The 18,649-nt window shown below is 46.7% G+C and overlaps 2 protein-coding genes across 2 annotated transcripts in view; both read left to right on the forward strand.

The window, feature by feature from the left end:
- The first annotated feature begins 1,668 nt into the window (after nucleotides 1-1,668).
- Nucleotides 1,669-10,407, forward strand: LOC125444382 (vomeronasal type-2 receptor 26-like). The gene is made up of 6 exons (XM_048516793.1): nucleotides 1,669-1,841; nucleotides 2,891-3,068; nucleotides 3,436-4,296; nucleotides 5,494-5,721; nucleotides 7,970-8,096; nucleotides 9,490-10,407. Exons 1-6 carry the CDS (start codon nucleotides 1,669-1,671, stop codon nucleotides 10,389-10,391), a joined length of 2,469 nt encoding a protein of 822 aa, XP_048372750.1. The 3' UTR covers nucleotides 10,392-10,407.
- A 6,051-nt stretch (nucleotides 10,408-16,458) lies between these two features.
- The window catches only part of LOC125444383 (extracellular calcium-sensing receptor-like), an 11,385-nt gene continuing 9,194 nt past the window's right edge, over nucleotides 16,459-18,649 (forward strand). The window contains 2 exon segments of the mRNA XM_048516794.1: nucleotides 16,459-16,508; nucleotides 17,600-17,665. Of these exon segments, the coding sequence (XP_048372751.1) occupies nucleotides 16,459-16,508; nucleotides 17,600-17,665 (116 nt within the window).

An 18,649-nucleotide genomic window follows, 5' to 3' on the forward strand; every position in this document is an offset into this window, starting at 1 on the left:
AATTCTTTGGACTCACAAAATGGGAATAGCACAGCTTCTGGAACGATGCATGGGACCCTACCGCACTGTTTCCTGCCATCCTGGTAAACGCTATCTTGAATAAGCAGTTTCTTTTCCTTGAGAAAAGGACAGTACAACTTTTCCAGCTTCTTTCCCCTTTGATTTGCCTCCTGATAAGGCAACAACGAAGGGCATCATAATTAAAACTGTGTTACTTTATGGCAAGATCTTCTTATGCTCATTGGGGCATGAGCCAAAAAAGCCCTGGCCCGGCTCAAGGCTGATGGAACTTTTTCCAGGCTAGGGAGAGGGAAGGACAGGCCCACTGCTCTGGGGCTTTGAAAGCCCCCTTGCACCTCCTCCCCTGGGAGACGGAAGGACGGGATTTTTAGCACCTCAGAGCAGCTGCTGAGGAACTCTGGCCCCTTCCGCACACGCAAAATAATGCGTTTTCAAACCACTTTCACAACTGTTTGCAAGTGGATTTTGCCATTCCGCTTCAAAGAGCACTGAAACCAGTTTGAAAGTGCATTATTCTGCATGTGCGGAATGAGCCTCTGAAAGCTCCCTTGCGTTCCCTCCCCTGGGAAAGGGAAGGACAGGGCTTTTAGCTGGCTGCTCCGGGTCTCTGAAAGCCCTCTCACTCTGCCTCCTCTGGGAGAGGGAAGGATGGGGCTCATAGCAACTCAGAGCAGATCAAACTGGAGCAAACCGGCTGAATCCCAACACTGGTCTAAGTGTATATCTATCTGCCTTAATCTATGTGGAAACCCAGAACTGATGCCAGTTCTCTATAGGTATCACCAGAAACTCAATGAAGTTTCTAGGGTTTCCTAGGCCCCTTCCGCACACGCAAAATAATGCGTTTTCAAACCACTTTCACAACTGTTTGCAAGTGGATTTTGCCATTCCGCACAGCTTCAAAGAGCACTGAAAGCAGTTTGAAAGTGCATTACTCTGCATGTGCGGAATGAGCCTTAGAGAGGCGTAATGTAACTTCAGAACTCTCCCAAAAAGTGACATCACACCATAGATCTGGCAGCCATTTTTATTTTATTCTTCTTTTGTTGTCATTAAGAGCTGGGAACAGGAGATTCCCCGTCCTTGTGGCAGACTGGCAACAATGCAGTAAGATTACTTGCTTCAGTTCAGTGTATTACTCCAGGATCTGTCCATTGGGAGTTCACAGAAGCAGGGAGCTGTTTCCTTGGACTTTGTAAATCCCCAGGCATTATGGCAGCATTGTACAAGAAAATAATATAATGTTAACATCGGTTTGAGGGAAATGACATCATAATGCTTTTTTTCTGAAATACGTTGGGGCTGATTACTATCATCCTTTCAATCATCAAATTAACCACAATTACTTCCATGTCTATTCCAATTCCCTAGAGAGAATCAGCAGCCATTAGTAAAAGACTGAAGGAAACTATTAATAGTCCCCTCCATGTAATTCAGAGCAGGGGCAAGGGACAGAGAAGAATTCATCAAGCTCAGCCCTGACATTGGGATATACAAATGTACAATCAAAATGCCCGACCATTCAAACAGTATAGTCAGAGACACATGGAAACTTTGTCTGAACAGCTAAACTTGTTTCCAGAACTAATTTTTTCACTCAAGACGGTGTTGTTTCTGGTGGTTGAATTTGCATTAATGCCTCTGGCAATGTGTAAGGTTCCTCTTAGTAAATGCCCCATCAGGGATCCACTTCCTATTGTTCACAAATACTATAAATCAGGGGATCTCATCATTGCTGCCATTCTGTCTCAGATCTACATTGCTATCGATCCAATCATGTTCGAAAAATGTCCCTCTGAGGAACTGTTTGCTGACCTTTCGTAAGAAAATGCCCATTTTCATCCCCTTGTGCAAGTAGATTTGAGTGAGATTCAGGACGCTGGAAAATGGTTGGCACATAGTTCTGTTCTTGCTTTTCATTCTTGATTTCAAAATTCAAATGTTGTTGGGATCTGTTCTTCTCTTTCCGTGTTATGTTGCAGTTAAGTCTATTATGTTGGCCATTTTGAAGATTTGTTTAGCAGAATTATGACTGGTCAGCCCTCCTTGATTCTGCCAAGAGATATTCTGCATTCCAATCTACTGGTGGAGGAGCACGTATGTAGTTGGGAAATATTTTAATCTGACTGCCCTGAATGTGTATTGAGTGTCCTTTCTTTTTGCTTCTTTGTTGGTTCAAATTCCGATGGTCCCTGGGAAGGTATTTACTTATTACTTAGAGCATTTTTATGTCTTCTTTTTTGGGGGAAAGAATATTCTTCATCTGGTTGTGGTGGGTTTTCCAGGCTGTGTGGCCGTGGTCTGGTGGATCTTTCTCCTAATGCTTTGCCTGCGTCTGTGGCTGACATCTTCAGAGGTATAGCACAGCAAGAAGTCTGTTACACACTGTGTCAAGAGAGAAGGGATTAGACACAGTCTGTAACAGACTTCCTTCTGTGATACACCTCTGAAGATGTCAGCCACAGATGCAGGCGAAACGTTAGGAACAAGATCCACTGGACCATGGCCACGCAGCCCGGAAAACCCACCACAACCAGTTGAAACCATCCGTGAAAGCCTTTGACAATATTCTTCATATCTACAGAGCTGTAAGATATTGCAAGGTCTATTTTCTCAAATGCAACTCTTCACATTCTGCAGATATTGTCTTTCTGGCGTCTCAGATATAGTGAGGGGTTGATAGCAGCTACGTTGGGTTGCAATCAGACAGAAGAAGATTTCATTTTCTGCTTGAAGTCATCTGCTCTCATTGCAGGTTCCTGACTCACAACTACCAGCACATCCTAGCCTTGGATTTTGCTGTGAAGCAGATCAATGAAAATCCTCAGCTCTTACCCAACATCACTCTGGGCTTTGACATCTACAACAGCCATTTCGATCCAAGCAAGACCTATCTTGCCTCAATGGAACTTCTCTCCACACAGGGCAGGTTCATCCCCAACTACAAGTCTGCTGCCAAGAACCGTCCCATCGCGGTCATCACAGGACCTCACACTGACCTCTGTCTCTATGCGGCAACCATTCTGTGCACCTACAAGATCCCACAGGTATGGTATAACCATGGAGAATGAACCATTAGCAAGCACTTTTTCTGGCCATTTAAATATGTTTTGCAGACAAGGAAAAGCATCATTGCAAGGTTAGGTAGAGCTCATATGTAGCTGAAAGGTTGTACACAGAACATAATTAGTTACATGCCTCTGTATTTATGTAATCAAACGATTCAGAGTGAATCCTTTTGTGTATGTACCCATGATATAAGAATGTAGAGCTTGTGTACCTCATCTTGGCCTCCATTAATACAAAAAGTGAATTTAGTTGGCAGGTCAAATGATAGGTTCAATAAAGTGTTATGGAAGCCGCGTAAACACGAATAGTAGTTTTGAAATCTCTCCCCCGCTACTCTGTCACTAGATCTCATACGGCTCTGCACCAAGGTCAGACAACAAAATGCAAGCTGTTTTCTTCAACCAAATGTTCCCGAGACAGACTCACCAAAATATAGCGATTCTCCAACTTCTGTTGTATTTCAAGTGGACATGGATTGGAATTATTTCTCTGCCTGATGAGGCAGGAGAAAGATTTGTACAGGACATGGTTCCTATGCTATCTCAGAATGGCATCTGCGTGGACTTCATAGCCATAATGCCAGAAGTAGCTTTTTCCAGTGAAGTTGCTGAGGGAATGGCTGAGGCGGTTGAAAAGTATAAAGTTGTCATGGGAAGCACTGCCACAGTTTTGGTCCTCCATGGGGAAATTCACACCATGATTCTTTTAAGATTGTTCCTCCGATTCCCAGATACTATGGATATACCATTCAATGCAACCGGTAAACTCTGGGTTATGACAGCTCAGATGGACTTCACCTCTCTACCCTTTCAAAGAAACTTCGACATCAGTTCTATCCATGGTGCCATATCCTTCGCAGTTCACTCAGTGGAGCTCTCAGGATTCCAGGAATTTATTCAGGAGAGAAAGATTAACTCTGAGGAAAAAGATGGCTTCATCAGACTCTTCTGGCAACTGGCTTTTCTTTGTTCATTCACTGACTCCACAGCAGTCCAAGAGGATGGTGAAATCTGTACTGGAGAGGAGAAACTGAAGGACCTTCCTGGATCTGTTTTTGAAACCATCACAACTGCCCACAGCTACAGCCTCTACAATGGAGTTTATGCTCTGGCACATGCTTTGCGAGATTGGCAGTTCTCCGGTTTCAGACACAGAGTAACCGCACACGGCAGGCAATGGAATCTTCTGGATCAAGAGGGGTGGCAGGTGACATACCTTTATATATATATCCCACCCTATCCCCACATTCTAACCATACTCACTTATTTGTTAACTGGATTTGTTACCTAAAACATTTGTACCTGCTTTCCACAAGGAACTTATGATAGCTAACAAACAAACCACTGCAGGCACAACGTACCAAAAAATGAATTCTGGCCTTTTCAATCGCTGTAAAATATCCTGAATACATTTCATACAGGAAATTTCTGCATTCATATTTCCATTAACCTCCAAGAAGAGCTATTGGAATAGCTATGCTAAAGGGAGGAAGTGAATGTGTTACCATGGTATCTCTGGAATGAACTAACTTCCCGAGAAAAGGCAGAGGAATAACAAACCTCTCTGAGGATTGGAGTAGTGAGTTTGTATGTTTAGCGGTAGTTAAAGTTTCCAAGTCATTTTAATGGCAATCCCAATTAAAATCCCATTTCAGTAAACCGTATCATAAGTTACAGCGGCTGGGAGTGGTGCATCTAATTCAACAGAATAATAGTGGGGGAAATATGATTTATATGAAAAAGAAGATGGCTCCATCAGGGACTTCTGGAAACAGTGGCTCCTTCCGCACATGCAGAATAATGCACTTTCAAACTGCCTTCAGTGCTCTTTTAAGCCTTGCAGAATAGCAAAATCCAATTGCAAACTGTTGTGAAAGTGGTTTGAAAACACGTTATTTTGCATGTGCGGAAGGGGCCAAAGTTTCGGTGTACCTTCTCCAACTCCACAGTTGACACGAATGGAGAAATGAGTACTGGAGAGGAGAAGTTGGAAGGTCTTCCGGGATCTGTTTTTGAAACAATCACAACTGTCCACAACCACAAACATACATATTACATACATCAGCCTTAATTGGCATAAGATACACAGAAAAGAAATCAATAGACAAACCAGTCTGCCAGACATGTGGAAAGAGGAAAGAGTCCGCCACACATATGGAGGAGTGGGGAATCAAACCCAGTTCTCCAGATTAGAGTCCACCTGCTCCTGTTCAGTACACCACACATGTTCTCACTGGTATGGTGACATATTAAATTTTGTAAGTCTTGCCATTGTGCACCTGAACATAGATTTAAGGAAAACAATAGCAACAGTTCTCTCGTTTGGCAATGCATCATCCCATTTCATATTTGCATATCTTGTGTATCTGTATGAACTGGTGTTTTGCTTTTTGTCTGCCTTTAGCTCCACCACTTCCTGAGAAGTGTCTCCTTCAACAACAGCGCTGGGGAAAGCATTTCCTTCGACGCAAATGGGGAACTAGTAACCAACTTGGATATTGTCAACTGGGTCACCTTCCCAAATCAGTCCTTTCTTCGAGTCAAAGTGGGAAAGGCCGACTCAACGGCTCTTCCCGAAAAAATGTTCATCGTTAATGGCAAGGCCATTGCATGGCCCGCTATGTTCAACCAGGTAGGATTTTTAAATGTTCTAGGACATAGGTGTCAAACTCGCGGCCCTCCAGATGTTATGGACTACAGTTCCCATCACCAGCTGGCAGGGGATGGACTACAGTTCCCATCACCAGCTGGCAGGGGATGATGGGAACTGTAGTCCATAACATCTGGCAGGGTCATGAGTTTGACACCTGTGTTCTAGGATATCTCGAGTAACTCTCCCAGTGTTGAAACAGGAATAAAATATTCCCATATTATTATTTTTTTCTCTGTGTTCCTCTGCTGATGAGGTGATGAACAGTTAAAACAATCACTTTCTTCTAAAACAGTTGTTAGGAAAAGCTTTGGCCCCTTCCGCACACACAAAATAATGCGCTTTCAAACCACTTTCACAACTGTTTGCAAGTGGATTTTGCCATTCCGCACAGCTTCAAAAAGAGCACCGAAAGCAGTTTGAAAGTGCATTATTCTGCATGTGCGGAATGAGCCTTTGAAAAAACGGTTCGCTGTATTCTGGGTGATGGCATTAACGTCCTTTGTGTTCCTTCCAAGCAGAAGACATTAGAAATAAATATATATTCAGATAAATAGAAGGAGCAGGGAAAAGAAATACAAAGCATAGTAGTATCCTCACGGAAAGGCAGGGAAGAACTGGTTCTCATGCCCCACTTTTCTCTGCCATAAGGAGCCTCAAAGCAGCTAAGAATTGGTCTTGCCTTCCCTTCTCTTCCACAAGGCTTAAGTCCATAAAGCCCAATGGGGGATTTCCAGCAGTTGGGGAGGTTTGTTTGCAATTTTAGCCTCCCCACCCCACTGGAAAATCTCCTTGGGAGTGGCAGGCTGGTGCAGCCATGGCGTCAGATCTGGATGCCTGATCGTTGGATGGCGCTGTGAACTGTTAAACATAAGGCAGAAATATATCCACCACATCAACTTTGCAAATTTCAGTTCTTGCTTGGGCCCTTATCTTTGGCTCCTTCCGCACATGCAGAATAATACACTTTCAAACTGCTTTCAGTGCTCTTTGAAGCTGTGCGGAATGGCAAAATCCACTTGCAAACAGTGGTGAAAGTGGTTTGAAAATGCATTATTTTGCGTGTGCGGAAGGGGCCTTTGATTTTGCTGACTTGACTGGCATGGGATCTCAGCCTCGAGAGACTCCATTGCAGATGCGGTAGCTGTGGGCAGCTGTGATTGTTTCAAAAACAGATCCAGGACGTTCCCTCAGTTTCTCCTCTCCAGTACAGATTTCTCCATCCCTCTGGAATGTTGTGGAGTTTGAGAATGAATAAAAAGAAGCCTGTCTCCACAATAGTCTGATGAAGCCATCTTTTTCTTCAGAGTTAAGCTTTCTCTCCTGAATAAATGTCTGGAATCCTGAGAGCTCTACTGAGTGAACTGTGAAGGATATGGCACCATGAATAGAACTGATGTCCCAGCTTCTTTCAAAGGGTAGAGAGGTGAAATCCATCTGGGCTGTCATAGGCCGTTTCCCCACTTTGGTCGTTTCCCCTTTGCTGTGCACTACTCTCAGCGCACGTCATTTCTGGCGCGCGTCCGGGCTTCCCCAGAGCGCGGGGTCATCAAAAGGCGCCATTTTGAAGAGCGCCAGGAATGACGCGCGCGGAGGGGGCGCGAGAGTGGCAGCGTCGGGGCGGCTGCGTTGTCGCTGCCCCTGTAGTGGGGAGTGCCGCTGGACCCTGCGCTATTTGGGGAGAGTAGCGCGCAGCAGAAGGTAAGTGGGGAAAGGCCCTCAATCCACAGTTCAGCTGTTGCATTTAGTGGTGTATCCTCAATTTCTGGGAATCGGAGGAACAGTTTAAAAAGTATCATGGTGTGAATTTCCCCATGTAGGACCAAAACTGTGGCACTGCTTCCCATGACAACTTTGTACTTTTTAACCACCTCAGCCATTCCCTCAGCAACTTCACTGAAAAATGTTACTTTGGGCATTATGGCTACGAAGTCCATGCAGGTGTCATTCTGAGATAGCATAGGAACCGTGTCTTGTACACATCTGTCTCCTGTCTCATCAGGCAGAGAAATCATCCCAATCCACGTCCACTTGAAATACAACAGAAGGTTATCGTCTCGAATAAAAAACTACAAAAGTTTCAATTCTCCATTGCACTAGAAATGTTCTGTTGAAGTTGTACTGCCATGCCATGCCAACCCATTCTAACTGCAATTACACCAAGAATATATACATTTGGAAAAGCATATGAAACTGTGTGGGTTTAATATGTATCTTTCATTTGGGCCAGGTGCAGCCCCTTTCTGTTTGCAATGAATACTGTCGTTCTGGTTACAGCAAGAGAAAGATCGAAGGCAGACCTTTTTGCTGTTATGATTGTCTTCCGTGTCCATCAGGAAAGATTTCAAGTGAGAAGGGTAAGAGATTCAAGTATCAGATATGTACATTCAGAGGTGGGATCCAGCAGGTTCTCACCAGTTCTCGAGAGTGGGTTACTAATTATTTGTGTGTGCCGAGAGGGGGTTACTAATTGGGTCTGCTTTTCTGTTAGAAATTCCATTAGGTCCAAAAATCATAAAGTCCTGTTGTTTCCTATGTGGCTGGTTAGCGAAGGTAGAAAACGGGATAATTCTCCCTGTTGGGCTGTTTTAAAAACATGTTTTAGAAATATGGTCAAGTTCCTTGTTTAAGGAAAGTATCCTTCTTTTGTTTTCTAGAAACAAAATTAAGTAATTGAAAGTATTAAGTATTTGACAGGCAGTCAATTAGAGGAGAAGTAGTTGTGTCTGTTGGCAGTAGACGATAGGACTTGCTATAATGAGTTTAAATTATGGACAGAAAGATACCAGCTGGAAATTAGGAACTTTTTTTTTACAGTAAGAGTTTTTTACAGTAACAGAGAAATTATTAATGCCCCACCCCCAGAATGCCCAGCCACGCCCCCGTCGTGCCCTGCCCAGCCCCATTGGCGCTACGCCACTGTTTGAATCCCACCACCATGGGAACCTGTTACTAAAATTTTTGGATCCCACCACTGTGTACATTGTATGTCAGTATGTACAACGGCATATAGGCACTTGAAACAATCCAAAGCATGTCTATCCGGAAGCAAATTCCACTCTTTCTGAAATGAAATGGTGAGAATGGTCCTGTAGACATGAATTTAATATTTTGCACAACCCAGGAGTTAATCTTCCAGAAGGTAACCTGTCTACGTAAATTTAGTGAGACCGAAGTGGGCCACAGAAGGTCTCTTCAGTGGCTTTAGTTCAACTGACAAAGTACATGGGACCCGAAAGAATATATTTGTTTAGTCTCTGCTTTATCAAAGGTATTCTTCTTGATTCCATGGTGTTTATTGGAAAAGGAAACAATATTTGATATGCATAGATATGCAAGTGCTCTTACAGATCGTGGTCAGTTGACTGAGACAAAAAGAAGCAAGAAAGGCATAGGCACACATGCTGGGGGCACCAATCCAGTTTGGTACAATCTCCAAAACTCTGGGGTGCTTTGCAGGTGCCACTGAGCCTAATCTTGTCCTCGTATTATTAAAGACAAAGTGAGAAAGCTTAGTGGTTAAGAGCAGGTGCACTGTAATCTGGAGAACCGGGTTTGATTCCCCACTCTGCCACTTGAGCTGTAAAGGCTTCTCTGGTGAACCAGATTAGCCTGTGCACTCCCACACACGCCAGCTGGGTGACCTTGAGCTAGTCACAGATCTTCAATTGAGCAGCACTTCAATTGAGCAGCATTTCTTGAATACTTGGTCATATTAGTATCAGCTTGCCATTGCATTTTCATTTCCAGACATGAATGAATGTTTTGAGTGTCCTGAAGGTCAGTATCCAAACAAAGGCCAGAATTCATGTCTACCGAAAGAGATCAGCTTTTTATCTTATGGAGAACCTTGGGGGATCAGCCTGGCCGCTATCGCTCTTTCCTTCTCTTTCATCACAGCTGTGGTGCTCGGGATCTTTATTAAGCACCGGGAAACTCCCATAGTCAAAGCCAACAACCGGGACCTCACCTACACTCTCCTCATCTCCCTCCTCTTGTCTTTCCTTTGTGCTTTGCTTTTCATTGGGCAGCCTGAGAAGTGGACCTGTCTCCTTCGACAAACGGCTTTCGGCATCATCTTCTCAGTGGCTGTTTCTTGTGTATTAGCCAAAACAGTCATTGTGGTTCTGGCTTTCATGGCCACAAAGCCAGGATCCAGAATGAGGAGATGGCTGGGGGAAAAGTTGTCCAGTTCCATTGTCCTTGCATGTTCCCTTTTCCAAGCTACTATATGTACCGTGTGGTTAGCAACATGTCCCCCCTTCCCTGGTTTTGACATGCACTCAATGACGGAGACAATTGTGCAGGAATGTAAGGAGGGCTCAGTCACCATGTTTTACTTTCTCCTGAGCTTTCTTGGCTTCCTGGCCCTTATCAGCTTCACTGTGGCTTTCTTAGCCAGGAAGTTACCAGACAGTTTCAACGAAGCCAAGTTCATCACCTTCAGCATGTTGGTCTTTTGTAGTGTGTGGGTCTCCTTTGTTCCAACCTACTTGAGCACCAAGGGGAAATCCATGGTGGCTGTGGAGATCTTCTCCATCTTAACCTCCAGTGCTGGATTACTGACCTGCATCTTCTTCCCAAAATGCTACATCATTATAGTAAGACCTGAGATGAACAAAAGAGGACAGTTGATAAAAACAAAGACTTAGATTGTATTATACAAACACCGGGATACATTGTATTATATTCAACTGTGCTGGGACTGGTGGGCCTATGTCTTCTTCTGGGCCGATTGTTTCTTCATTACAATGTGTACTTTGTGTGAGCTGTGCATTTGCTGCTTGAGGGAAGTAACTAAAAGCCCTCCTAGCCATTCCAGGAATAAATGAGAGTACAACATGCTTTTGTGCGGAGAAAAGTTGGCCATAGCCATTTTATTAACAAAAATTGGTTCAAGGTAAACAAAGCGTAAGGCGCAGCATGGGGGTCTGAGCTGTGTACTGGGCAGCCCGAGTGCTGTCCCCCAGACACCTACATTTTTCTACAGCACGCCTGCTGATGAAAAATTATCACACGCCGGAGCAGCTGTGAGATTCCAGATGGGCAGTTGCCACTTCCTGAAGACTCTTTGCTGCCAGGGGTGCAAGCCATAGAAGCCCATGTCTGGGCAGGTTACCCCTTGGCTTGCTCCACCCCAAACCTCATAAGGAGGTTCCAATAAAGCGGGTATTTCACCCGCTGAGCCCAAGCTAAAGCTCAGTCCCCCATGCACAATCCGCCAACCCTCTAACAAAACAGGCCTGCATTAACATAAGGCCAAAACAGGGAGAGGTGGGCGGGAAACAAGTGTGCTCAGGCAAAATGGGGGAGGTTGCAGACCAGGCCTGGTCTTATGTAGACTGCCTAGGCCCACCTCCCCACTGACGTCAGGGCACCCAGCGTCACTGCTCGGCACCCTTAAACCCAAAAACTCATGAGCACTTGGGAGCTCGCGAGGTCACGGGGGAAGGCAGCAGCCACGAAGGAGGCTGTCCCTTCCGCAACAGCAATGGCGGCCGTGGTCAGTCGCGGCCGCTCTTTTAGTCTGGGAATGAGCGAGCACATTCATAGCTGGGTTTCCTGAACTGGTCAATTGTCCATTCAGTTTGGGTTTAAAGTGTCCACAATCTTCTTGAAAATCCTTGTTTGGCCATTTCTTAAATGTTAACTAACTTTGAATAGGAGGAGCAAGGAATACTTCTTGCTTGTGTCTGTAATGTTGGCTGTTTCTGGATTTTTAATGAGTGTAATGGTACCAGATGTTCAGATTGTATCAATGGTTGTATAATAAATTATTAGAACCCCTTGGAAATAAATGCATTTGTCAGTCCAAAACAGATTTCAAATTGCTTTCTGTAAAGGATTCAATGGTGTTGATGATCGGGACAGCCGCCTGGCCTTGACTGCATTCCATAACCCGGGCGATGGGCCAGCATCTGCGGCGGAGACTCTGGCGGAGACCTTATCTCTGCGAGAGAGTTGAGAACTCCGTTCCCATGGGAATCCGGGAGGGGGGATGGGATGGACAGAGTTATAACCTGTGCTTCTGGCGGGAGACTTTATTCCTGCCGCCCACGTGCGTTAATGTACGTGAGGCTTTTCTAGGATGTCTGTGAATAACTTCGGTCTTTTTACACCAAAATAGCACTTTTATTTCTGCTTCTATGGGAATTCCTTACATTGCTGGCAGGAATCCTAGTTACATCCCTATCTTCCCAGTGCGAAAGCGGACCCTCTGGTGTTTTACGGCATGGAGAGGAGTTGAATATTCCTACCAATCTGCAATGGAACGGAAGATGCGGTAGCCCCAAAGAGAGGCTCCGAAGCTTTCCCTTCTGGATTTGGAGGAACCGGCGGGAGAACGGGTCTCGCTGGTAACTCTTTCCCGATCCTCGTATCTGTACCACGGAGTCTTCCCTTACTCTGTTGGGGCCGAGGGCGAAGAGACGATCATATGGACTTGCGCATGAGTGCGTTTGGGCGCTGTCTATAGGATCGAGCGCCTGTGGATCGGATATCTGCCCGTTTCCGTGTAGTTACAAACCTCAGATGCAACCTGTAACGGAGGAGACGGGCCTGACCACCTTTCATGCGGCAACACCAGGAGGTCCATTGAGCGATTCCTGGACTAAATATTTTGGTGATGCTCCCAAGAATCCCACGCAATGGCATAGCACTGGGGCCCGTCCTAAGACCACCCGTTAGAAACCGGGACTATATCGGGGATTGGGAGAGGTATCCGTTACCAGCTTCTGATCGGACCCCAGATCCCGGATCAGCAGCTGCACCTGAGGCACCCCGTGGAGACGCCTAGCGGTGGAACCACGAGGTGCTGCATTTTGATGAAGAGGAATCCGAGAGAAAGCCTGCCTTCCCATCGGCGGATCTATTCCCCTCCCGTCAAAAGGCTGGGATGAGGAAGTGGGCCAACTCACGAGATGCCCAGGAAGCATGGAGCCCGTGAGCGCCAGCTATGGGAAGAGGAGCGGGAGCAGCTGCGACAAACAAGCGTGAAAACCTGCAAAAGACCACGGGAACAGCGAAGCGCCAAAGAAATCCAACTTCGAATTGGACCCGTGCCAAAGGCTTGGCTGCAACGGCAATATATGCAGAGATCTATCAGTCCATGATAAGGTCCTGGAACACTCCAAACTGGACTTAGGAAGAAACGTCAGCGGCGAAAGCGTTAAGAGCCATCGCGTCGCATAAAGTGAACTAACTGCAGCTATTCCAGCGGGGCGAACTGGCCAAACTGGAGCGAGAGAAAGCAGCTTTGCATCGCATACCAGGATACGCCATTGACTCTTAAGGAAAGGAGACTTAGCAGCCTTGGAAAAGGAGCTGAAGAAGCGGCAGGACAAAGATGCCCCAAAGTTGGAGTCTCACGGCTGTCACTGGCTTTAACAGCCAACAGCGCCAGAGAGGCGACGTTGCTGGGACCTGCTACTTGCGTATCTGCCACCTTCAAGACCTGCTCCCCAGGGCAGCCAGCGGCGCTGGCGTTGGTGCCCCACACCTCCACCGATTCCGGCCCTCCCTGCGCCGCTGCCTCAACCTCGCGCTTACGCGCCGCTAGCGGTAGCCAAAGGGGAGCGATGGAGAGAGGATATTACAGACCTCAATACCTGCCCGTTTACGATGGGACGCTTCCAAACTCCCCTACTTCATCCTACAACTCGATGCCCACTTATGGAGGGGACTATATTGGCGATTTGTACCCGGTCTGAGCAGCGAAAAAAATCACGGGACATCGGTTCCGTCTTAGATGGAAAAGCGGCAGCCGACTGGTTCGTGACTCTTTTGATCTGCAAAGGGGAGGATACTCGCATGGTGCCTCGCGTTCCTCCAAGCCTTAAAGGGCTTTCGCTTCAAAGATCCAGAAGGTGCTTTGAAAAATGAAGCCATCTGCACCATCAAATCTATTCAACAAGGCAACGGCTCCTTTGCGAATTGCCCGTAATGAATTTACGTCGCTTGGCGGCTGCTTCGACTCCCTCCTGAGTGGCCTGAGCACATGGAAATGTGAGATACTTCACCGGATGCCGTCGGCGGCAATGACTGCGTGAAAGCGGTGTTCCTTATTCGGATCCCCGCACTATTGCTGGAATTGGATCGAATTAGGATCTCGAAGTGGCGTCGTCGTTTGGATTACGCTCGTGCCAGGGGGCATACGCCCAAAACCACGCTACGACAGCACGCTTCGACTCACAAGCCAGAAGCCCAGCAGCCTCTGCGAAACCACCTCCGGCGTCGTCGCCGTCTGGGATTAATGTCTTTACTCGCGGAGGACCGGGTCATCCTAGCTGCCAACTGCCGAAAAAACAGAAGCCAACCGCTCCGGCCGCGCGCATCCCCATCTGCCAAGCCACCACGCAAATCCGGGCCGCCCCCCAACTGGTTCGTCTAAGGCGGTAACGAAAGCGACCCAGAAGAGGGAACGCAGCTGTTTTGACTCTCTTCAGCCCCCATGGATATGGGTTACGACTCCAGATCACGATTACGGTAGAAGGCGAAGCGCTCCCCATTCACGATTCAAGCGTTTCTGGCCAACCCCGCTAAAGCACACTTTCGTATTATAGCCTCCCAGCCCTTGCTTGTAAGATTCTGGGTGCTCCCCATTGTTTAATCTTTTGGTAGCCCCATTTGGGTGGCCGGAGGAACTTGGAACTAGAACCGAATCCCCTGGCTAAGCCCATACCCGTTCACCCAAATGGGCGGCAGCCCTCTCAGGGCGAAGGACCGGCCCAGTTCAAAGCGCATGCCGGTCCTCCTCAGCTGCGCTGACCATTTAGGGAGAAAATTAGATTTTATTCTGGCTGCCCGGTAATGAAACCTCCATAGTCTTGGGCATGCCACCATAGGTTGTTGTTGCATGAACCAAAATTCATTTGGGGAAAGAAGCCTCCGGATCTTAGAGATTCCACTGAGAGGCCACTCCCTGCAAGGAGAACACATGAATTAGGGAAAACTCACCTCCTAATGACATACCCTGAGAAGCTCCAGGTCAGCGGTGCACGCATCCAATTGCTCCGAGAGCTACCGGCATTCCACCCCGGCTTCACCAAAGATTTAGCCAAGGGGTATTTCAGGAACAAGAATGCAATCAATTGCCACCCCATAGGAACACTGAGCTGCAAAATCATTATTACAGCCATGGGGCTCAACTGCCCAAGGGATAGAATCTACGCATGAGTCCCCAATGAGGGAGAAGGAACTTACGTTGCCTTCTTAGACAAGAACCTTATGCTTTCGTGGGTTCATGCGTGAGCTACCAAATACACACATGCTGCTCCTGTATTATTTGTTAAAAAAAAAGGAGGCCGGGTCTTTAAGGCTCTGCATGTGGATTACCGAGGACTCAATCGCGGTTTCCCTGTCAATAAATACCCTTTGCCATTAATCAAAAAGGACCTTTTGGATGCATTGGGCAAGGGACGAATTTTTTACTAAGTTGGACTTAAAGAGAAGCTTATTACAGGGTCAGGATTCGCGAGGAAGGCTATGAACATTTGACTGCATTTAACACAAAATTTGGACAAGTATGAATACTTAATAATGCCATTAGGGTTAGAAGTGGGGCCCCGGAGCTTTTATATGGCCCATATCAACGAAGTTCTACATGATTTATTATACCAAAGGGAGTAGTGGTAATAGCTTAGATGATGTTTTAATTTATTCACAAACCATGGAAGAGCATAGAAGCCTTGGTTGGGAAGTATTGATAAGCGGCTTGCTCAACAACTCCCTCTTTGCCAAACTTTCTAAATGTTGTTTCCACCAAACCTCTACTCGACTATTTTGGGTTGCGGATCTCTTCAAAGGGGCTAAAATGGATCCTGCTAAGATTGAAGCTTAGTCCTCCAATGGCCTGCCCCTACCAATCGGAAGGAACTCCAATCTTTCCTAGGGTTTGCTAATTTCTATCGTGACTTTATACCCCAATTCGGCTGAACTGACTCTCCCCACTCACAGACCTCTTGCAGCACTAAGGGTAAAAGATCCACACAGGCTGCCAAGCCCGGGGCCCCCCTTTCCTGGTCTAAAGAATGTCAGACAGCCTTTCAACTTTTAAAATCAGCTTTTACTACCGGAACCTATCCTAAAACACCCTGACCCAGATCTTCCGTTTGTGGTTCAGCGTGGATGCCTCGGACAAAGCTTGGTGCAGCCTATTTGCAGAGAAATAAAGATGATAGGCTGGTTCCGTGTGCTTATTTATCAAAGAAATTCTCGGTGCTGAGCTCAACTGGACTAGTAGGGATGCAAAGAGACTTCGCGGCCATCAAAGTAGCACTCCTTCCACTTGGCTGTATGCACTGGCTGGAGGGCTCGCTATACACCCCTTTCAAGTTTGAGTGGGATCACAAGAACTTGGCAGCGCCCTTTTCCACCCTCAAGATGTCCATAAAACAACTCCGTTGGGCCGATTTCTTTTTCTCGTTTCGTCTTTCACTGTCCATTTTTTCCCGGGAAAAAACCAATAAACTGGCTGCACAATGCGGCTCTGCAGCCTGCCCGGGGAGGGTGGAGCTGCCTTACGGGATATCCCGCGCACTGTTCTCTCCCCTCCCAATTTGGGGCTGTGGCTGTCACTTTCGATCTCAGGCGTCCTCCTCCTTCTCCACCCATTTCCCAGCCACTGGTCTCTCGCTTTCCTCACGAGAACTTCGAGGAGGCGGGGCTGCTTATGAGCCATGGCAGCCGGAGGAGAAGGTGACTCCCAATTAAGCCTGGAGAATGGTGTTGTTGGCTTATGAGAGGATTGTTGAGTACGATGCCTCCCCTCCGTAAGCAGGTTCACCGAGGCCTGTCCTTGATGCCATTTCGGCTGGACATTTTTTGAAAGCTTCAGAAAAACTCTGCATTTGGCCCGCCGTCAATTTTGGTGGCCAGCTTAGCGATCATAAAGAGACATTGAGACATATGTCAAAAGGTTGCTCTGTTTGTGCGGAAGCCAAATCCGTTCAGGGAAAACCCCATGGTCTGTTGAAGCCTCTTCCGGTGGCCTCCCGCCCCTGGGAGGTCATCTCCATGGATTTTATTACGGATTTGCCAGGAAAGTCAGGCTTAACCGCGGTCTTGTGGGTGGTGGTGGACTTATTTTCTAAACTAGCCGGTATTTCATCCCATGATAGCTTCCATCCCCTCCGCTCCTAAGTTAGTAGCGTCTGTTCATTTCAGCATATTATTGCTCGTCTACACTCCGCCCCCGTTAAAGGTGGTCTCGACGCGCTTGGAGCCCCAATGAATTCATTTCAAAGAGTTCTGAAACTTTTCACTGGGCTTGTTGAGGGGCCGCCCGGCGAATTGCAGCCCCTACCGCGTTCAAAGTGACCGGGTGGAGCCGAGGAGAGAGCAAGACAAGAACCCTGGAGCGAAGTATTTACGTTGTTACACCAACTATCACGCAAGACAATTGAAGTGCGAGTTAATTCCGTTTGCAGAATACGCCTATAATAATCGCGGTTCATATGAGTACAAAAAAAACCCCGCTTCGAAATTGTGTCACAATGAATTGATCCAGCTTCCCTCCGTTGCGCAACTACCTGCGGAAGGCGTTGAATCCTCCGGAGTTCCAACAGTGGATTTCATCTGGCCGAGGGGTGGAAAGCGGTCCAGACCGCCTTACAGCAGAGCTAAAGACTCCCAAAAACTTCAAGCCCGGATAAGCACATACACGGATTTCCCGCTTCGTGTAGCAGGCCTGGGTGTATATTGTCTACCAAAAATCTCCAGAGATGTGCATAAATTTTCCAAAAGAACTGGGCAAAAGATTCGTGGGACCTTTTACAAGATTACTAAAGTGATTAATGATGTCACTGCCGATTGGACTTTGCCTGAATTCTCTAAGTAATAGCCATCCTGTCTTCCATTCCAGTTTGCCCAAGGAGGCCCCCGTTCCCGATGCCTGGCACGACCGGCCGGAGAGACCCCCGCCCGGAAGGCTATAATTGATGGCCTTTAAGCATTCACCGAAATTGGCGCCATCCCTGGACTCTACGTTTTTTAATGCAAAGCGGCTTGCAATGGCTTTAGTCTCTTGGAATTTGGGATATTCCTCTGGGTATAATCAATGGGTTTATTCCGAGAAATATTGGCGCCCCTGCCCTCATTTCTGCTTTCCATCGCACCTTTCCGCACAAACCTGGGGGGGGAGAAGTCTTTCTTAAGGGAGGCAGAGTGTAAAGGATTCAATGGTGTTGATGATCGGGACAGCCGCCTGGCCTTGACTGCATTCCATAACCCGGGCGATGGGCCAGCATCTGCGGCGGAGACTCTGGCGGAGACCTTATCTCTGCGAGAGAGTTGAGAACTCCGTTCCCATGGGAATCTGGGAGGGGGGATGGGATGGACAGAGTTATAACCTGTGCTTCTGGCGGGAGACTTTATTCCTGCCACGTCGTGTACATGAGCTTTCTAGGATGTCTGAATAAACGGTCTTTTACACCAAAAAGCCTTTTATTTCTGCTTCTATGGAATTCCTTACACTTTCCTTTGAACTTGGCATTTTCAGATGCACCATGAAACTTTGTATTTCTGGAGCTATTTTGGAGTATTCTTCCTTATTTTGAATTTATTATCCTGAAAAAATAATTGGACCATTTTAACTGGAATCATAACAAAAGAATGTTCCATCAGTAGGTCAGCAAAAAAGAAATAACACTCCTATTTAATCCCCATACAGTGAACAGCCGGAGTTAAGAGCTTGAGGATTACTTGATTCATCTGTTAAAGTTTCATTCTCAAACTTATATTTGAGAATCTCCCATCCAGATCTCTGCCTATTTTCACCTTGAGATATCCTCAGAACGGACTGCCAGGGACCTGGATAAAAAAAAATTCAGGTGAATATCTAGCCTGATATCAAAAATCCAGGGGAATTGCAAATGGTGAGGAATTCTTTGGACTCACAAAATGGGAATAGCAC

Source organism: Sphaerodactylus townsendi, linkage group LG15 (genome assembly GCF_021028975.2).
Source record: "Sphaerodactylus townsendi isolate TG3544 linkage group LG15, MPM_Stown_v2.3, whole genome shotgun sequence".
Taxonomy (NCBI): Eukaryota; Metazoa; Chordata; class Lepidosauria; order Squamata; family Sphaerodactylidae; genus Sphaerodactylus; species Sphaerodactylus townsendi.